The sequence below is a fragment of the Marmota monax genome, unplaced genomic scaffold (genome assembly GCF_021218885.2).
Source record: "Marmota monax isolate L192 unplaced genomic scaffold, Marmota_monax_Labrador192_F-V1.1 WCK01_AAM20220418_F8-fsc00110, whole genome shotgun sequence".
Classification (NCBI taxonomy): Eukaryota; Metazoa; Chordata; class Mammalia; order Rodentia; family Sciuridae; genus Marmota; species Marmota monax.
The window spans coordinates 4,874,490-4,896,092 of NW_026694633.1; the positions used below are offsets into that span (position 1 = coordinate 4,874,490).

A 21,603-nucleotide genomic window follows, 5' to 3' on the forward strand; every position below is an offset into this window, starting at 1 on the left:
GGCTGGTGTGAGTTCGGGAATAAAGAGTTGCTGTTTGAATCTACAAGCTGTGTGGTGGCTCGTGATTGTGTGCCCAGCCAGACTGCGGCATTTGTGCCCAGCCAGACTGTGGCAAAAGGGTACTATTACACATGACACAGTTCTTGATCAGTTGGTTAGTTTGGAGGGAAAAAAGCTAAAGCCCTGAATCATTTTTTTAAAGATATTTTAGTTGTAGATGGACACAATATCTTTATTTTTATGTGGTGCTGAAGATCGAACCCAGGGCCTTGCATGTGCTGGGCAAGCGGTCTACCGCTGAGCCACAACCTCAGCCCAATATGCATTTTTTAAAATATTATAATAAACTACATGTTAAATGTTAAAGGTAAAAGTCAAATACTAGAAAAACATATAAGTAAATGTTTGGTGTTGGGCTGGGGAAACAAGTCTAAGCATAGAGAAAAAGGGGGAAAATTAGAAATACCTGATAGATTTGGTTAATAAGATTTTAGAAATTTCCCCAATATTGTGTTAAATAGGATTCAAAGGCAATTGATCAATCATATTTTCAAGATATGTGACAAAGGAATTAGCATCCTATATATTTAAAGTTCTTATAAGTCATTAAAAGAAACTTGAATATAGTGGAAAGGACATGAATAGGCTAGGCAATTCACAAAGAACAATTACCATGACTAAAACACATTATTAAAAAAATCCTAAAAAATGCAAATTAAAAGAATAAAATTCCATTTGAAATCCAACAAATTGGCAAAGATTAACTGAAATAATAGGATGCAGTAAAAATAGAATAAGCCTTTTAAAACACTGCTCATGAAATAAAAAGAAATTACAGGGCAAAGGAAGCTTCCATAGTCTAAAGAAGGTGAACACTGCAGTATCTGAAAGCATCTCCACATTTTTATATCAGCAAACAATCAGTGCATATGAATATAGAAACATCACATGGTACCCCCTAAATATGTATAATATTATGTGTCAATTAAAAAATAAATTTAAAACCTTGTTAGCCCTGGGCAGTGGCATTAAAAGCAAATTTAATTTTCTTTTTTTTTAATAATATTTATTTTTCAGTTTTCGGTGGACACAGCATCTTTATTTATTTGTATGTGGTGCTGAGGATCGAACCCAGCACCGCACACATGCCAGGCTAGCGCATTACCACTTGAGCCACATCCCCAGCCCACAAATTCAATTTTCTTATTGGTTTTCTGCATTTGCCAAATTTCTACAATAAAAATGTGTTGTAGATCAGAATTCCTTATAAATTTTATAATATAGAATCAGTATATATTATAAAAATTTTAAAGAATCCTAGCACTTTATAACTTAAGTTTTCATGGGACTGAAAAAAAAATAGGATGTACATTTTCAGCTTAAAAAAGGCAATATTTGTTTCCTTATCCATTTTGCAGTAGGCAAAAATCAGTGGGCTGATTAGCAGGGTATTAATTTTAAATTCTCTCCTGCTAAACAAAACAAATGAAGATTAGCATTTCATTGAAATGTCAATGGTTTGGAAAAAAATCGTATCTGTAAAACCATTCCTCACAAAGGCAATAAATACAGCAATAAAATTTGTTAAAAGGTATTGACAGTCAGATTTTCAGGTATGGTTTTACTGAGCTTCTGGAGTGTCTCTGGAATCCACATGCTTAAATCTGCTTGCTGCCAGTAGGCCCTGGCATACTCCTTTAGCAATTTTTACTGGATCTTCATATTACTGAACTATTTTCATTTTTTAAAATGAACTGACTTTTTAACAACTTACACAGGCACAAGATGGTTTGACCTGGCCTGGCCCTAAATCAATGACATATTAAAATGCTAGTATGTTCTGTTACATTTATTACTCTGAGAAAACAGAGTCTAGACTGGGAGGAATTAGGGAAATGGCCATCTCATTTGCAAGGAGTGACATCCTCATTATGGCCTCTCTGCAAGTGAGTTTCCAAGATGTATCATTAACATGAGAAGGATTAAAACATGGAGCTGCAGCGCAATGCCCTTCCCCATAAAGCACAACCCCTAACTATGTCAGGGACACTTCCTGCATCTCACTGTAGACGCCCTATTGAAATGGCAACATGACAAGGATAGTTCTATAAACATACATCTGTGGACGCCCTGTAGAGGCCTGGAGTGGGAGAGGGTCAAAGTGCCCCACAGACAGCAGGGAGAGGGGTGTGTTTGCAAGGGTCTCATTTGCTCTTTGGTTGTGAGATGAGAAACCACTGGACAGTAGTGAGCAGAGGAGTGACTCGATCTAGAAGGTGCTGTGGAGAATAGATCACCAGAGCTGATGGCAGTTAGAACCCAGCCCTCCAGATTTCTCAACAGGGTCACACAGCCCTTGCTTCCTAGCCCAGGGTTCTCTCCGCTTGACCACAGATTTCTTTGAAACTCACATCTTCTTGTCAAAGACCAGGCAGCTTCCATATCTGAAGTCATTATAAACCTGAGAATTGCTGTTTCCACATTTAAATCTGACACCAGTGATCACTGGCATACTCCTTTAGTAGTTTTTTCCTATACCCTTGCATGACTGAGCTATTTTGATTTTTTAAAAATGAACTGACTTTTAAAAACTTAAATAGGCACAAGATGATTTGGAATGGCCTTTCCCCAAATCAATTCATATATTTAAAATGCTAATATGTTCTATGAAATATACAAATAATAAATACCATTGAAGTCAGAAACATCCGTGGACTGTGTCAAGTTGTTTTGCCTACTGGTGTACGCGTCCTGTATTCTGGGAGGCACTGTTTTAAACAAAGGAGAACCAGGCATGACCTATGTGCTATGGTCAAGGGGTCAGCCTGGGCCCAGTGCCTGTGGCTGAGAGCCTACGTAAGAGAGTGAACGCGGCTGTGGAGAACCCACCTGAAGCACTGGAGCCGAAGTCCTTGGGCGAACCGGCCAGCTTGGTACTCCTTTCCGTCCATTACCGAAGGGACCGTCTCTGTGTCCTGCACAATGACAGCCATTTCACTGTCACGCTTCCCCAGCATGCTTCTGTCGTTTATGTTGGCGGAGCCTAGAGGAGACACACTGAAACTGAGCAACCTCCTGTGGTGGGCCCTGCTGGCTGCCTCCCCACTCAAATTTTTCCTGGCTAATAAAACCCAAATTTTGTATTTTAGGGCCCTAAATCACAGGGAAATCTCATTCAGTCTAATCAGTCATGGTAATTTCATTATTTCTGCCAGTGACTGGTTACAAATCGGCCCTTGGCGTGGTTCTAGCCAATGCAATATGGAGAGAAGTCTTCCAAGGGCTTCCAACAAGGTCTTTTTCCTTAGTCAGAAAGAACAGAAGAAATGGATGCTGTCTTTTCCAGGCTTTAGGTATTTGACTTGAAAGGCTGGGTGAGGACATGACCCTGGGAACTGCTGCAGCCACTGACAACCACAAGTGGACAGACAGACACACTGAGGATGGAGAGCAGAAAGACTCTGGATCTTTAGGTCACTGGGCTAGCCAAAGCTAGAACTTTCTAACCTTCTGTCCTTTGAAGTAATACATTTTCCTTACTGTTCCACACACTGCTAGTTTTCTACCTCTGTCTCAAAGGATTGCAATTGATACAATCATGAATCACTTCAAGAAAACAGGGCATGCCCATCAGTTCAGCACAGAGGATGGTGTGACTTGCAGAGTTAATCAGAGTCTGGTTAAGGTTGTGGCTCAGCGGTAGAGCGCTCGTCTAGCATGCGTGAGGCACTGGGCTCAATCCTCAGCACCACATAAAAATAAATAAAATGAAGGTATTGGAGAATAGTGAAAAATACATACATTACAACTGAAAAATACATACATTAAAAAAAAGAAAAAAGAATCAGAGTCTGAAGACTTTGACTCAGTCACCTAATGAGGAATGTGAAAGCCCTGGAGCCACCTCCATAATCACCAGAGCCTAATCTCAGAGCCAGGTTGTCACTGGTGGCTTTGGACTTTCCACTCTTGCCTCACTCCTGTGGCATGCTGACATCCTCCCTATCAACTTCCCTCCATTCTATTTTTAAATCCTGAGGAGCTGAGAATGTTGACTTTCAAATGTGAAGGGCAAATCTTTTCATATTCGTTCAACCTGAGCTTTCCACAGTCCTCTGATGTGCATTCAGAAACCCCAGCACGTTTTCTGCATTCATCGCTGCAGATTCACGCTTTGGAATCCTTGATGTGTCCTACCAGCTACACAGGGGCCCCAATTTTTTTTTTCTCTTTGTTCCTCTTGTCCTGGCTGCAGCACTCTATGGATTCTGCAGACATGGAGAAGAAGGGTCGGGCTGAACAGGCGCACTGGCTGCCCCCTTGTGACTGGAACACCAGAGCAGTAAGGTGACAGTTGCCCTGCCTCCAGTCCCACTGGTGGGACTGTGCATCAGAGAAAGCTGCCCTTTCCTCAAGAGGCTTAACCATCACATGCCAGAGTAGCATCACATAATCAATATATAAATCTATATTGACTGTGGATATGAATGGTACGCCATGGGAGCCCTGGGTCAAAGAAATAAGCACCCCATACAAATGGGGGTTCTGTTGGAGTGCCGTAAAGTGGGAACCTTTGAAACATTTTGATGTGTAAGCAACACATTTTGCTTTATGCACACACTTACATTTTCCTTAAGCTGTAAAATCAGCAGGCATATCTTCAGGCTTGACAGTCAGCCAGCATTAATTGGGCAAGTCATTTAATCTTTCTCAGCTTAAATTTGATCTTTCATAAATTGAGATAATATCGACCTTGTAGGGTTGTGGTGGGAATTAAGTAAGACCACGTGAAAGCACCTGCTGATTCATGAGCTGCTCTATGAATGTTAATTATTATTGGCATTATTATCAGATACTTGTTAACCCTAGAATATCAGCACCACAGCACGTTGCTGTGGGAAGGCAGAATTTGCTAGAATGAGCATTGGTATCAAAGAAGCCTCCTCTCTGGCTTATTCACACCCACCCCTGGTGTATGTTACCAAGGACATTAAGAATAAAGTTCTAGTGGTGTTGTTGCTTCAGGATTTCATTATTCCCTGCCCTGGGCAGAGGCCGCTCTTGGGCTGGGGCTGATGGTGAGACATTGCTACTCTGTTCCCTGTCAGGAAAACTGGGATGGGAGCCAGCTTGGAAAATCTCCTCCATACCATGTATGTATCTGTACTTGCACACACATGCACACGCACACACACACACACACAGTAACACCAGTCCCTAACCACCTCCTATCACAGTGGCCCCCACTGTGATAGGGGTAGGAATGCATTCCTGGCATTCTGAGCTGGAATTCTTTGAGACAGGGTTTGGTCTTGTATTTCAAGGGCTGATCTGCAGTGACTCTGAACACTGACTCTCAGCTATATTAGGTAAGTGATAGGGCTACTATTTAACAGTAGTATGAAGAAAAAGATTGAAAAAAAAATTAGATGAACTTAATAAATGTGATATTGATAGATGTAAATGCTACCTCTAGTCTGCAGTAAAATCTTTCTGGATGCTGAAAATCAAATTCAAAACAGAAAAGAGAGTACTCAGGCATGTTCTCATTTCCATAAAACATATGAGGAAAAAGACAGAACAAGGGACCAGAAGGATGTGTAAAGTGGGTCTCTTTTGAGGAAGAGAAAGGGACATTTCAGGGGACTTTTGATCTCTTACTCTACCCATACTCTCAGATTTGAATTGTTCACAACAAATATGCTTTGCATTCCTGTATTACTATTTTTTTTTTTTGAGAAGGGTTTCACTATGTTGCCCAGGTTGGCCTTGAACTTGTGATCTCCTGCCTTAGTTTCCTAAGTTGCTGGGATCACAGGTATACCCAGCTCACATATTACTTTTTATTTAATACAATTTTTTTTAGTTGTAGTTGGACACGATACTTTTGTTTATTTATTTTTATGTGGTGCTGAGGCTCGAACCCAGTGCCTCACACGTGCTAGGCGAGTGCTCTACTGCTGAGCCACAACCCCAGCCCACGTTTTACTTTTTATGATAACTGCAATCCCTTGTTCTTATTAGAATGTTGCCTCAATCATTTAAAACCACTTCACTTTTAGGAAATGATATTTTCTAAGGCTGCTATTAGGAAACTTCAAAAAAAATTGAAAAGACAACAAAATAAAAAGAAATATATGAAAACATATATGTGTGCCTTAAGCAACAATAAGATAAACATCACTGAATTCATCACCAGGCTGAGAACGTTTCGGTATCCCAGAAGCCCTCACGCACCTTCCTGCGCATATCCTTCTCTCTCCAACAGGGAGATGATGTTGAACTTTGTGTTCATCACTCTCTGCATGTTTTCCTAAATGAAAAAATGCTTCACTTTTGACACAGAGGTGTCACATCATAAATTTATATAAATGGAATCATACAGCAAATAATCTTTTGAAATTTACTTTTCATTCAATGTTATATCTTTGAGATTCATCTGTGCATAATGGTGATGCATGTTCTCAAATGAACACATCAGGGATTTATTTATTCATTCTACTATTGATGGATGATTGGGTGTTTCCAGAATTTTGCTGTGATGCACAATTCTGCTCTACATAGTTGCATATTTGCTTCTCAGTATACACATGTGAGAGTTTATCTGGGTTCTGTATGCAGGAGTAGATTGCTAAGCTGCAGAGTAACTTAACTAGGTAATGCCAGAATATTTTCCAAAGTGGTTTCCAATTTGTGCTCTCTAAAGCAGAGGATAGGACCCACTATTACTCCAAAGCCTTGCCAATACTCAAATTGTCCAAATTTATAAGTTTTGCTAGTCTGGTATTTTTAAAAAGTATTTATCTTATTATTATATTGATGAGCATGAACATCATTTCATGTTTATGGGCCTTAGGTATGTTCTTTCCAGTGAAGCTCCAATATAATTCCCCTGCCCATTTTTTTTTTGAATTTTGTCTTTTCTTGATTTAGAGGAGTTCTTTATGTGTAAAAATCTCCTTTCAATTTGTGGTTTATCTTTACATTTTCTCTTAATGAATAAAATTCTGAATTTTGATACAGTTGTATTTACTGCTCTTTTCCTTCATGATTTGTGCTTTTTATTGTGTATTATTTAAGAAATTATTAATCCTTCTGTAGTAGGCAGGATAACAGCCCCCCCCAAAAGTCCATGTCCTAATCCCAGAAACCTGTGAGTGTTATGTCACATGGCAAAGTGGAATCAGGCTCATATAAAGTTCAGGTTTCTAATCAGCTAGCTTTAAAGTAGGGTGATGGGCCTGTATTATTCAGGTGGGCCAATACAATCACAAGTGTCCTTAAAAGTCACGAGGAGTCACAGGAAGATGTGATTACAGAGGAATGGGTTGAGCCTTCCTAGAATCCTTAGAGATAGAAACCTGCTAGTTTTAAAGATGGAGGAAGTGGGCCAGGAGCCAAGGAATGTGGGCAGCCCCTAGAAGCTAGAAAAGGGAAGGAAATGGACTTTTCCCGAGAGGCTCCAGAACGGTGTGCAACAGTCCTGCTGACACCCTGGATTGAGACCCATGTTGGACTTCTAATTCACAGAAGTGTCACATCATAAATTGGTGTGGTTTTAAGCCACTAAGAGCATGGTCATTGGTTAGAGCAGTAATAGAAAACTGCTAAAGTTTGGATCTGGAATCCCCCAAAGGCTTGTGCACTGAAGGCTTGGTGCCCAATACAGCAGTGTTCAGCAGTAAGGCATTTGGGAAGTGATTGGATCATAGGGACTTTGATGTCATCAGTGCATTCCTCTGTTGATGGGTTCATAATTGTATGGACAATTGGAAGGCGGTGGAAACTGTAGGAGAATCAATTGGAGGAAAGTCACTAGAGGCATGCCTTGGAGGATATATCTTATCCCTGGATGCTCGCTCTCTGTCTCCTTCTCTCTGCCTCCTTCCCCATCCTTCTTGGCCACCATGATGAGAGCAGCTTTGTTCTACCACACCCTCCCACCTGACATAACACCTCACTGACAGGCTCAGAAACAATGGAGATAAGTGACCAAGGAATAGAACTGCTGAAACCATGATCCAAAATAAATCTTTCCTGTTTTAAGTTGTTTTCCTTAATTGTTTTGTCATAGTGACAGAAAGCTAACTACTCACTAACACGCCAACTCTACTGTTTTAAAAGAAAACTTTTACTATTGAGCCCAAATGGGCTACCCTCCACCTAATTGTGTTCCCTGTGCCTCCAGATCCAAAGTACTCAGCTCTGACTACTGACATGCACTTAGGAAGCTTTTTCAACATATTGATGCCAAAATAAAAAAATGAAACCTCCAATAACTAGAGTCCCAAACCAGGCCAACAGATGAAAATGACGAGAAGTAGAAACCAGGTATTGGTCTTCTGCTCTATCCCCATGTATATCAATCATCCATGGTTTCTTTTTTGATGCCTTTTAAAGTACTCTGAAGAATGAGTAAACCTACTCCTAAATGATACATATATCTGAAAGTTTCCCAGGTGATTCTAATATAGCTAGGGTTGAGACCATAGGAATAGATATTTTAAAATAAGTATAAACCCTCTTCATTGGGGCAGGCCTTCCACAAAGCCATACTCAAGCCTGTCCTTTGAATGCTGTTGCTCATGATCTCTGCATAGTTTTTGCACCCCCCCACCCCACATTGTTGATTGCCTCTGACCTTCCCGCTACTGTCTAGCAATATCCATCCCAATGTTTGTGGCGTCAATTGGAAAGAATAGCTGCTCTCCTCTCAGCCAGGAGCTGTGTGAAGGCAGAGGCCCTATTTTATTCACGTTTGACATCTCCCCACTGTGCTTGGCAGTGGACTAGTGAATATCAAAACAATTTCACTTAGTCAACAGAACAGACTTAAATTCGACTTGAAGGATAGCCTTGTTTTGTTTAGGAGAGCAAAATAAATGTTTGGTTTAGTGCTAAAAATTATGGTGTGTGAGAAAAATGGATTTGAGCACAAATTGCATGTCCAGAAGGGCCACTCAGGGCAACTGGTAATCAAAGCTATATATAAAAGAGATCTTCAATACGAGAAAACAAATGTTTCATTTAAGGAAAAAAAAAATGAAGATAAACAAATTAGTCAATTGTTTTAGGTCAGCCATTCAATAATTCTGGCATAAGCTTGCCATATTAGAAAAATTGATCACAAGTTCCTTTAACCTCCTTTAAACTTTTAAATGAATGCTTAACATCTATAAAATGTTCTCAACCTAGCTTCAACTGTTTTCTGTGAATTTCATTTTACTCATTCATTTTTGCAGTGCTGGCGATGGAACCCAGAACCTGCACATGCTACAGGGGCTACATTTCCCCAGCCCCTTGTCTGAGAATTTTAAATATTTTTTCTCTTTGTTATGGACTTCAACAGGGGTTATGTGTTAGAGAAGCAATAAACCTACTCGTTCTTAAGATTTCCACTGAGATAAAAGGAACCATTGGACTTTTCTTGGGGAGAAATGTATTATTTTTAAAGCATAATGCTCTTAGGGAAAGGAAGAAAGAAATCCAACTCTCAAGGACTAGCAAGCAGTCCTCTTCACAGGCCCACAGCCACATCCTCAGTTTCACGACAGCAGATAAGAATTCTGTGCAAAATGGATCAATTATTGCCAGCCTAAATAAACTTTAACCCCCAAGAGTTTAGAAATCTTTCTAGAAGGAAAATAAATCAATTAAAAAAAAAACTCAACAAACCAATTTAACCGTTAGCTCTATGACTGAACAATACCTTGCATTTACATTTTACGTAAAGCAGGCTAAAAGTCAAAATGACATCTCAAAGGAAAATATTTACATCTGTCAATTTTTACTTTAGAGTTCTAAAATCTTGCTAAAACGATAACTGAATTTTACTTGGCCTTGTTTGTTTACTTTTCCATTTTAGTAAACATTAGCATTTTCTGCTTCCTACTGTAGTTACCACATTTAACATAAAAATATTCTGATGTTGGCTTTTGAAGAACGAAGGCAGATTAGCTTGGGGGAAATAAAATAAACCTTGTGTACTGGAGGACAAAGGGGAGTGAATAAACCCCTAAAGAGCTCCATTCCTATATAGCAATAGATGAACAAGATTATTTTAAGTGCCCAGTATGCACACAGACAGGCGCGGGGACACACACACACACACACACACACACACACACACACACACGGTGATCTATAAATCTTCTGGTTTTAGAACTATTCTTCCTTTCTTTTCAAATCACTCCAGATAAGACAGCCTCATTACTCCTAGATATGAGATTTTTTTTCTTTTCTCAGTGGAGGATAGAGATGGAAAAGGCGTATTAGCTGCCAAAAAATTTCAAAACACTTCATTGACATTTAGTTTCTTAAAGAATAGGGAATTATCTTATTATAGCTGAGAAATTACATTTTATTTAAAACAGATGAGCAGAATTCCCAATAGTGGGAACTGTCACATCTCCCAGTAACATGCCTTCGACCCCCTCAGCTCATTCATCCTGCTGATTATTAATTCTGTTTCTCATCCTGGCCTTCCAGGGTTCAGGTACCATAATATACAAAGGCAAAACCATTCAATGATGGTCAAATGAAGCTTTCAGTGTATATAAAAGAATGAAGCCAAACATCCACCTCTCTGGCCAAGTAGTAGATCTAATGTGGGTAGAATGGACAACCAGGAACTCTCTCCTGAATCTGTCAGTGTGGACAGGTCTTTAGAGAAACCCACCATGAATTCTTGAAAGGAAAAATCAGTGGTCCTTAGTGTAGAGTTCAACATATCAAGAGCATGCAGTCTTGTCCCCGACCCCGCACATTAACAAAACTGGTCTGCTCTATATCCTGATTGATGACACCCCAAAAACAGGCATTAGGAAAAATAAGAAGCATATAGGCAGTAATATTTTAATACTGTTCTGACTTGGACTTTTATGTAACTTCAGGTCTGTGATACTGATTAGGTGAATATGGTGGAAACACATACAAATTACCATGAGGTATTCTTACAACCACTTTCCCTCCACATTTCTGCCTCTCCAATTCCAGAAATCAAGGGACTTGGATTCAAAATAAAAATAAGGAAATAACAAAGAATTAATGAGATCAGACAGATTATTGACTTTTGGATTAAAACAGTGCTTTTGAATACTGTAAGTTGTACACATCCATTTCATTACTCTGGGTTTCTGAACTTTAAAGACAGACCAAAAGGACATAGAGAAAATGATTGCTTCAGAAGTATTTTAGATGTTACATTACTGTCTTTCAATTGCAAAGGAAGTGTGGGAGTAATAACACTGAGGCATGGGATAAGTCAGCTGGCAGGGAACACAATCACAGACCTCATACTTACCAATAATAACAGTGTTATCATCAGCAATTAACAACTTGCTGTGGACATAGATAAGCTCAGTGACCAGGTTTCCTTCAAGCTCTGCATGTGTTCTAAGACCACAGAATGAAATATAATTTATCCACTGATTACCAACTGGAAATTAAAAAAGAAATTATTAAAATTAATATGACCATGCTCTAAAAAGGCACATTAAATTTTACTGTTTTTCAAAATAAAATATATAATCTAAACATGTTGTTTAGAATGTACTGTATTGTGTGTGTGTGTGCGTGCGTGTGTGTGTGCATGTGTGTGTGTGTGTGTGTGTGTAAATACAACCTCAGAATTCATCCAGGGTCTACTTTCTCTATCTGGGGAGTTTTTATAGTGTTCCTCTGGATGGCTATACGTTTTAAAAAATTATATCAAAGTGTTTTCTGTCTTGCCCTTGCTGAGGCAATCCAAAACTATGTTCAAAGATATATCATTTCATTGTAATGATTTGGTGAGTAATTGCTGAAAAGTGATGGTTAAAGTTGAGGCAGAACCGATAATCCGAGATTCAGTGTGACATTTGCTTCTTTTTTGGTTGACACCTGCTGCAATTCAATCAGAGGCAAGGTATGTGCCCAAACATACATTTGTAGCATGTTCCATCCTAAGCAGCTGTTATATTTTACTGACTTGGAGCAAATAAAAATGTTGGCAATTTAAATACCCTCCCCCTTTTCGATCATTCAACTCAGGAACTGAAAGAATCTTTATTACAAGAAATGTAGGGGGATTTTCTTTAGAGCAAGCAGTACTAGGCTTGTACTTGGAAATTCTGCCCTCTCATCTCATTATGTGAGGGTCATTCATGTAATAAGAAGGAATGCATTCCATATCAAGCCAACCCATAATCACTACCCCAGTATGAATGCTAGTCACAAGTTTTTATGGTCCCTATTCCACATAGCAGTTGTCCGGTACAAGCAAAGTCTTATCAAGTCTGATAATAAGAATAAATGGCCTAGAACCAAATTGTCATGAATTCCAATAGAGTGTATAAGTCTTTTTTCTTTAAAAGACTCTTGAAACATACTAATAGAACCAGTAGTCTTTCATATTTCATTTACTGAAGTTTCCATTTATAACTGAGGTTTTCCATTTTACTATTGATGCTATTCAATGTTTGCATAAAGTTTAGATACCTTAGGAAAAAATCCAGTCACACGATACATACTGAGCTTTCTTCCCTGACAGCTAACTCTTCCCTCATGCACGAGTGATCATACACAGCTGTGTTTGGCAAGAGCTGATGTGGTGGCATCACATGTAGGGGAGGCATTTCCAAAAAGTTCAATGTGAATGAGATCTTTGTAAATCAATTTCTTTCTCTGTGTGTCAGTGTCACATTGGAAAGATGCTTCGTCTGAAGCATCACCTCCTCTCCGCAGTCTCCTCTTTTCTAGGAGGGAAGAGCATTTCCTCTTTGAAGCCTCTCATGCCCATAAAATTCCTGGAAAATGTTTCTACTATAATATGTAGTTTTTAAAAATATTTGTATATTCTTCTATTTCTCTTTTAACAGTATGGGAACTAGTCTGACACATCTTGGTATGCTCATCCGTGCTAAGAAAAGTGGAATAAATGAGTGCAAGGGTCAATAAGTGAAATATTCAAGTGGCAGATAATATTTCAGCTTTGGAGTTTTCTGAATCATCTACAGCTGGCTTTTAACCTAAAATCTAAAATGTTAATGCACAAACCAACTTTTTAATGGAATCATTGAACAAATACTTTGCTAAAATAAGTATTTTTGTAGTGATTCCCCACTTTTAAAAATCACAGTGAACAACACAGGAGGCCAGTAGTTTTTGGTGTGCATAAGAACCACCCTTGTGGGACTTATTAAAAGCAGATTCCTGTGACACTGCCCCAAATTTTGATTCAGCAAAAATCATCAGTAAAACACTATCTTTGAACAACACCACTACTGAGTTTTGGCATTTATAGATTTAAGATTAATAGTGCACATTAAGAAAATAATAGATCATGACCAAGTGTGATATGTTCCAGAGACACAAGTCTGCTCAATGTGAGGAAATGCACTAAAACAAGATATCTTCCTTTGACCAATCTAGGGGGAAGATCACATAATCATCTCAACAGATGCAAAAACCCTTTTGAGACAATCTAGCATCCATTCCTCATAAAAACAGTGAAGTAAAAAAAAAGATGCATACATATCTATATGCTTTTAAATGTATAAAACATATAATAGATGTATGTGTGTTATATATAATCAATACAATTTAATTTTGTCTTGGAAGCATCAGTTAATGTAGCTAGTCAAGAGAAATCATATAAGAAATAAACTAATTACTCATTTGCAGATACGATCATAGTATACCCAGAGAACCAATGATAAAATGATCTTAAACCATGAAATGATTAATTATGGTAACAGGATATAAATTGACATGTAGAAACCAGCAGCTTTCATACATACAAATGATAACCATTTAGAGACTCACAAACAGAACTTCATTTATATAGGTTCCTACAAAGATAAAGTACTTAAAGATAAACTTAACAGGATATGTGCAAAAATTTAGGGAGAAAAATTTTAAAGACTCTCAAGACGGAAGAGTAGACAAATGCAAAGCTACCCCTTGTTCTGGGATAGAACTATTCAACACTGAAAGATGTTGACTTTTCCCGGGTTCATTTATATATTTAAGGTAATCTCAATAAAAATACCAACATTTTTAATGGAGTTAGACAATATGATATCATAGTTCATGAGGAAAAATATATATGCAAGAATAATTTGGAAATTTTAAAAGAAAAGCTATGAGGAGACATTAGCTCTATCAGATATGAAAACATGCTATAAAGTCTGTATAATTCAATAGTGCAGAACTGGTACATAAATAGATAAGCCAGTGGATGAACTAGAAAGTCCAAAAATAGACCAAAGAGTAGGTGGAAATTTTGTGTATGATGAAAGCAGAATCTCAAGAGGCCAGGACAGGACATTCAAGTAAGAGGTGCCAATGCAATGGAACAGCCACTTGAAAAAGGTAAAACTCCAAGAATTCCATTAAGAATAAATTCCAAATGTGCTGATTCATAGTGGGATAGGGAGAGGAAGTATGGGAAGAACAGACAAACTCTACATAGGGCAGAGGGGTTGGAGGGGAAGGGAGGGGGGCATGGGGTTAAAAATGATGGTGAAACGTGATGATCATTATTATTATCCAAAGTACATGTATGAAGACACGAATTGGTGTGAATATACTTTGTACACAACCAGAGATATGAAAAATTGTGCTGTATATGTGTAATAAGAATTGTCATGCATTCTGCTGTCATATATAAATAAACAAAAGAATAAAATTTCAAATGGATCAGAAATGTAAATGTAATCATATGAAATCAGACGAATATTAGAAGAAAACAAGAGTGAATTCCTTTACAACCCAAGTGAAGGGAAGGCTTTTTACTATCCAGTGGCAGTAAAAGATTGATGATTGATAATGTTAACTGGATTACATGCGAATATATTTGCATGACAGAAAACACCACAGGCAAAAATCATGGGCAAAATGCAAACATGAGAGAAAGTATTTGCAAAAAAATTATATATATACATATATATACACACATATACATATATATATAACATATATGTATATGTATATATATATATATATATATATCAGATAAAGTGCTAAGAGTTCTTAAGTTGTAAGTTCTTTATAACATATGAAAGACTTGAATTGAAGGGGAAGAAAACCAAAATCTTGATAGAAAGATGGGCAAGAGATATAAACAAGCAATTCACACAGACAAAAAATACATGTGAAAAGATATTCACCCTTAGTCAAAATAATAGAAATGCAAATTAAAACTACACTGAGAAACCATTTCTTACTTATGAGATTGGCAAAAATGAATGAATGAATGAATAAATGGATGGATAAATGAATGAAGTGGAAGAACATATTCTGTTGGGGAGATTGAGCTGGAACAGGCTCTGTCATATATTGGCGATAGGAACGCTAATTCCTAGAGGGTCACCTGGAGATATCTGACAAAGCTACCTAGTAATTCCACTCTAGAAATTTACCCTAAAGATATACCTACAACAAATAAGAAAACATATGCACAAAGTTATTCATTGTCCAGTCTTGACTACTGAAAGCACACAATTTGTTTGTAATTGAGAAATATAGAAAACATTCTAAATGCCCATATATAGTGGAGATATGGCGTAAACCATGGCAAATCCACACTTGGGAGACTCTGCAAAAGTGAAAAAGAATGAAGATCTCCGTGAATTGACATTAAAGTGACTCCAAAATCATTTTGCCCCTCCCCCCAACTAAAAAGACTGAAGGACCATTTCAGAGTAAGGGAAAATAAGGGTCAAGGGTAACCAAGTGCTACACATGATTGTGAGCAGAATACGCCCCCAGTAAACAAAACCTTTCTTCCTCTTCTGCTTGAAGAAGATTAGTGGGACAGTTGGCAAAATTTTGGTAAGGGCTATAGGCTAGGTCATAGTATTACATCAATGTTAGTTTCATTTATTTCAGTAATTGAACTATAGCTGCTTAGGAAAGTGTCCTTGTTTTCTCAGAAACAGTATTTAGGGGAAAAGGAACATCCTTGCTACAACTTATTCCAAAATGGTGCAGAGTAAAGAAGCAAACAAAATCCTATTAAAATATAGATCTACTGGGAGAAAGCAATAAAGCAAAGGGGTGATAAGCTAACGTTTGGGAAATGAGGATGAAGCATATGAGAGTCCTGAAAACGCTTCTACAAGTCCAAAATTATTTCAAAATTACTTTTTTTATATTAGGTAATACTTATTAGCTGTTATCAACCTGAAGGTCTAAGACATGTCATACTGTGTGGCTTTCTGAAGCACAGGGATGCACCATCCTACAGGAAGCCTACGGAGCATCAGTAAAGTACCAGAGACCACCCTGCCTATAGCCCAGGCCTACCTCCCACTCACCTTCACCTACACAATAACTCTGATGCAATGATAAAACCTTCATTTCTTTGTGAAAAATGACCTTCAAAAGAAAGCTAATGGTACCAGCCACAAGATCTAAAAGAAAGATAATGGTTGCTAGCCAGAAAGTGGACCATTTTGGTCTGTCCAGTGCAAGAGGGGGCACCCATCAATAGCATGAAAGAATTCACTGTGTGCTCTCTGTGGACAGAAGAAAAAAGAAAATTGAGAACCAGTACTTTATTGTTTAAAAAAAATTGACTCTATATGCAATAGGTACAAAGTTGGTGATGTTAACTTGTGATTTAAGGATATAATTGGAGAAACAAATGCCTTTTGAAGAAAATGCTTCCAACAGATGGAAAAGAATCAGGGATGTTTCCAAATTATACATCCTGGAGCTATTTGAGAACTTGGAGACTTATACAGGTCCCAGGACATAACTGTTATTAACACTGGTGCACATGTACTTTGAAAGAAGTTCAACATGATAAACTCTTGACATTTATAAAGAAATTTTGTGAAAGGACATCAAAAGTGAAAAAAATAGGCTTTTGTTGTTTAAAAACTTATGGCACTCGGTATATGTACGTTTCTAATCCTGATTTAATACCTCTGGCCTTTATGTTGAATTATATTAACTTGGCTGCTTAAATGCTGTAATTCATAACAGTTATAAAAATGGTAAAGAAATGATTTAAACTAAACATTAAATCCTGGAGTCTGGAGTATCAGATAATTATACACTAATAGCAACTGGATTTCTTTCCAGGAATTTTAACGTACTCGGAGCAGCTGTTTTGTTATTCTAGGTAGTTGAAACAGTAGAGAACTCTATTTCTCTATCCAATTAGAGATTAGCTAGTTCATGTCTTTAACACCCACTACACATTTGCAAAAGCAAAACCAATAATATAAGCTTGTACTTCAGAAAGGGGCATTATGTAATTAATCTTTTCTGTGTTTAGAATATGAATGTTTTCCCCACTGAGATGCCTTCTTTTGACTTGCTCCCAGGGTTCTTGGAAATCTCTTCACAATCAGGCTTACCACTGAACTTGAGTCTTGAGCTAAAATCCAATTTATTTCCCCTGAGTGGCAAAGGCAGGAAAAGGGTCCAGAGCCAAAGAAAATGCTTTATAATAAGCCCAGAACATTTTTATGGCTGAGAAACTAAATAATAAGCTTGTTTTGATTTTTTATTCTTCTATAACCTCATCTTGCATTTTTTAAAAGACATTACCAGCCAGGATTGAGTGACTTTCCCAATTCCACTTTATCAATATGTCTTTTATAGATTTACTCATTCACTGTCATTTAAATAGAGATAATGTTCTGGCAAAACTTCTTTGTCCTGGAAACAATTATATGCAACATGTGGAAAGTATTTGTCATTGGTGGTATACATATCTAATGTCTCAAGTTGTTTTCTAAAGTTTTGTGGATGGAGCACACCATCAGTGGAAAACTACTAAACATTAAATATCAATATATGAATGTGTGTTTGCATAAAATATACGAGTACTGAAAGTTTAAGTCATTAGTTTGAAAGCTTCCAAATCACTTAAAAATTCATAAAATTTATAAATTTTGTCAAAAAATTATACCATAAAATTTATTCTTTAAAAATGTACCATTCAAGCTGGGGTTGCAGCTCAGTAGTAAAGTGTGTGCCTAACATGCACAAGGTCCTGGGCTTCAGCCCCTGTATTGCAAAAAAATAAAAATAAACTAAAATGTTCCATTCAGTAAATTTAAAAAAGGTGTATTCACAAAGTTGTGCAATCATCAATGCTTCCTAATTTTAAAACCTTTTGTCACCTCCCCATGCCCATTTTATTAGCATTTGTTCCCATTCCATACTCTCCCTAGACACTGACAACCATAAATCCACTTTATGTTTCCATGGATTTGTTTATTAAAGACATTTCATAAATATGGAATCATAGAATATGTGGCTTTTTGTGCCTGGGTTGTTTCACTTAGTGTAATGTTTTGCAGGTTGATTCATAATCTAGACTGTATCAATACATTTCTTTTTATACCTGAATAGTACTGTAGGATTACTGGGTGTAGATATACCACATTTTGCTATACTTTCATCAGTTAATGGACATTGGATTGTTTCTACTTCAGCTATTCTGAATAATGCTGCTGTTGTGACCACCAATGCAGGTTTTGTGTAGATGCATGATTTCTTTTTTTTTTTTTTTTTTTTTTTTTATTTATAATTTTTTATTGTGGGTTGTTCAAAACATTACAAATTTCTTGACATATCATATTCCACACTTTGATTCTAGTGGGTTATGAACTCCCACCTTCACCCCATACACAGATTGCAGATTCACATCAGTTACACATCCATTGATTTACAAATTGCCATACTAGTGTCTGTTGTGCTCCGCTGCCTTTCCCATCATCCACCCTCCCCCCTCCCCACCTCTCCCCTCCCCTCCCCTCCTCTCTCTCTACCCCCTCCACTGTATAACCCTGAGGGTCTCCTTCCATTACCGTGCAATTTACCTTCTCTCTCCCTTTCCCTCCCACCTCTCATCCCTGTTAAATGTTAATCTTCTTCTCCTGTTCTTCGTCCCTACTCTGTTCTTAGTTACTTTCCTTATATCAAAGAAGACATTTGGCATTTGTTTTTTAGGGATTGGCTAGCTTCACTTAGCATAATCTGCTCTAATGCCATCCATTTCCCTGTAAATTCTATGATTTTGTCATTTTTTAATGCAGAGTAATACTCCATTGTGTATAAATGCCACATTTTTTTTATCCATTCGTCTATTGAAGGGCATCTAGGTTGGTTCCACAGTCTTGCTATTGTGAACTGTGCTGCTATGAACATCGATGTAGCAGTGTCCCTGTAGCATGCTCTTTTTAGGTCTTTAGGGAATAGACCGAGAAGGGGAATAGCTGGGTCAAATGGTGGCTCCATTCCCAGCTTTCCAAGAAATCTCCATACTGCTTTCCAAATTGGCTGCACCAATCTGCAGTCCCACCAGCAATGTACAAGTGTACCCTTTTCCCCACATCCTCGCCAGCACTTGTTGTTGTTTGACTTCCTAATGGCTGCCAATCTTACTGGAGTGAGATGGTATCTTAGGGTGGTTTTGATTTGCATTTCTCTGACAGCTAGAGATGTTGAGCATTTTTTCATGTACTTGTTGATTGACTGTATGTCCTCCTCTGTGAAGTGTCTGTTCAGGTCCTTGGCCCATTTGTTGATTGGGTTGTTTGTTCTCTTATTGTCTAATTTTTTGAGTTCTTTGTATACTCTGGATATTAGGGCTCTATCTGAAGTGTGAGGAGTAAAGATTTGTTCCCAGGATGTAGGCTCCCTATTTACCTCTCTTATTGTTTCTTTTGCTGAGAAAAAACTTCTTAGTTTGAGTAAGTCCCATTTGTTGATTCTAGTTATTAACTTTTGTGCTATGGGTGTCCTATTGAGGAATTTGGAGCCCGACCCCACCGACTGTAGATCGTAGCCAACTTTTTCTTCTATCAGACGGCGCGTCTCTGATTTGATATCAAGTTCCTTGATCCATTTTGAATTCACTTTTGTGCATGGCGAGAGAAAGGGATTCAGTTTCATTTTGTTGCATATGGATTTCCAGTTTTCCCAGCACCATTTGTTGAAGATGCTATCCTTCCTCCATTGCATGCTTTTAGCCCCTTTATCAAATATAAGATAGTTGTAGTTTTGTGGATTGGTTTCTGTGTCCTCTATTCTGTACCATTGGTCCACACGCCTGTTTTGGTACCAGTACCATGCTGTTTTTGTTACTATTGCTCTGTAGTATAGTTTGAAGTCTGGTATCGCTATACCGCCTGATTCACACTTCTTGCTTAGCATTGTTTTTGCTATTCTGGGTCTTTTATTTTTCCATATGAATTTCATGATTGCTTTCTCTATTTCTACAAGAAATGCCATTGGGATTTTGATTGGCATTGCATTAAACCTATAGAGAACTTTTGGTAATATCGCCATTTTGATGATGTTAGTTCTGCCTATCCATGAACAGGGTATATTTTTCCATCTTCTAAGATCTTCTTCTATTTCTCTCTTTAGGGTTCTGTAGTTTTCATTGTATAAGTCTTTCACCTCTTTTGTTAGGTTGATTCCCAAGTATTTTATTTTTTTTGAAGATATTTTGAATGGAGTGGTTGTCCTCATTTCCATTTCAGAGGATTTGTCGCTGATATACAGGAATGCCTTTGATTTATGCGTGTTGATTTTAAATCCTGCCACTTTGCTGAATTCATTTATTAGCTCTAATAGTTTCTTTGTAGAGCCTTTTGGGTCTGCTAGATATAGAATCATATCATCTGCAAATAGTGATAATTTAATTTCTTCTTTTCCTATTTTTATGCCTTTAATTTCTTTCGTCTGTCTAATTGCTCTGGCCAGTGTTTCGAGAACTATGTTGAAGAGAAGTGGAGAGAGAGGGCATCCCTGTCTTGTTCCAGATTTTAGAGGGAATGCCTTCAGTTTTTCTCCATTCAGAATAATGCTAGCCTGAGGCTTAGCATAGATTGCTTTTACAATATTGAGGTATGTTCCTGTTATCCCTAGTTTTTCTAGAGTTTTGAACATAAAGGGATGCTGTACTTTGTCAAATGCTTTTTCCGCATCTATCGAGATGATCATATGGTTCTTATTTTTAAGTCTATTGATGTGGTGAATAACATTTATTGATTTCCGTATATTGAACCAGCCTTGCATCCCAGGGATGAATCCTACTTGATCATGGTGTACAATTTTTTTTATATGTTTTTGTATCCGATTCGCCAGAATTTTATTGAGGATTTTTGCATCTAGGTTCATTAGAGATATTGGTCTGTAGTTTTCTTTCTTTGAAGTGTCTTTGTCTGGTTTAGGTATCAGGGTGATGTTGGCCTCATAGAATGAATTTGGAAGTTCTCCCTCCTTTTCTATTTCCTGAAGTAGCTTGAAAAGTATTGGTATTAGTTCTTCTTTAAAGGTTTTGTAAAATTCTGCTGTATACCCATCGGGACCTGGGCTTTTCTTAGTTGGTAGTCTTTTGATGGTTTCTTCTATCTCCTCAATTGATATTGGTCTGTTTAGGTTTTCTATATCCTCCTGACTCAATCTGGGCAGATCATATGACTTAAGAAATTTATCGATGCCTTCACTATCTTCTAATTTATTGGAGTATAAGGATTCAAAATAGTTTTTGATTATCTTCTGTATTTCTGAAGTGTCTGTTGTGATATTGCCTTTTTCATCCCGTATGCTAGTAATTTGAGTTCTCTCTCTTCTTCTCTTCACTAGCATCGC

The 21,603-nt window shown here is 37.6% G+C and overlaps 1 protein-coding gene across 5 annotated transcripts in view; it reads right to left on the minus strand.

Annotated features, from left to right (window-relative positions):
• The window catches only part of Pld1 (phospholipase D1), a 213,554-nt gene that overhangs the window by 9,909 nt on the left and 182,042 nt on the right, over positions 1-21,603 (minus strand). For all 5 annotated transcript variants that reach the window (XM_046422926.2, XM_058572275.1, XM_058572277.1 and 2 more), the window contains 2 exons: positions 11,303-11,437; positions 2,890-3,043 (listed from right to left, as the gene is read on the minus strand). In XM_046422926.2, coding sequence (XP_046278882.1) covers positions 2,890-3,043; positions 11,303-11,437 — 289 coding nt within the window. The remainder of the gene's footprint in view (positions 1-2,889; positions 3,044-11,302; positions 11,438-21,603) is intronic.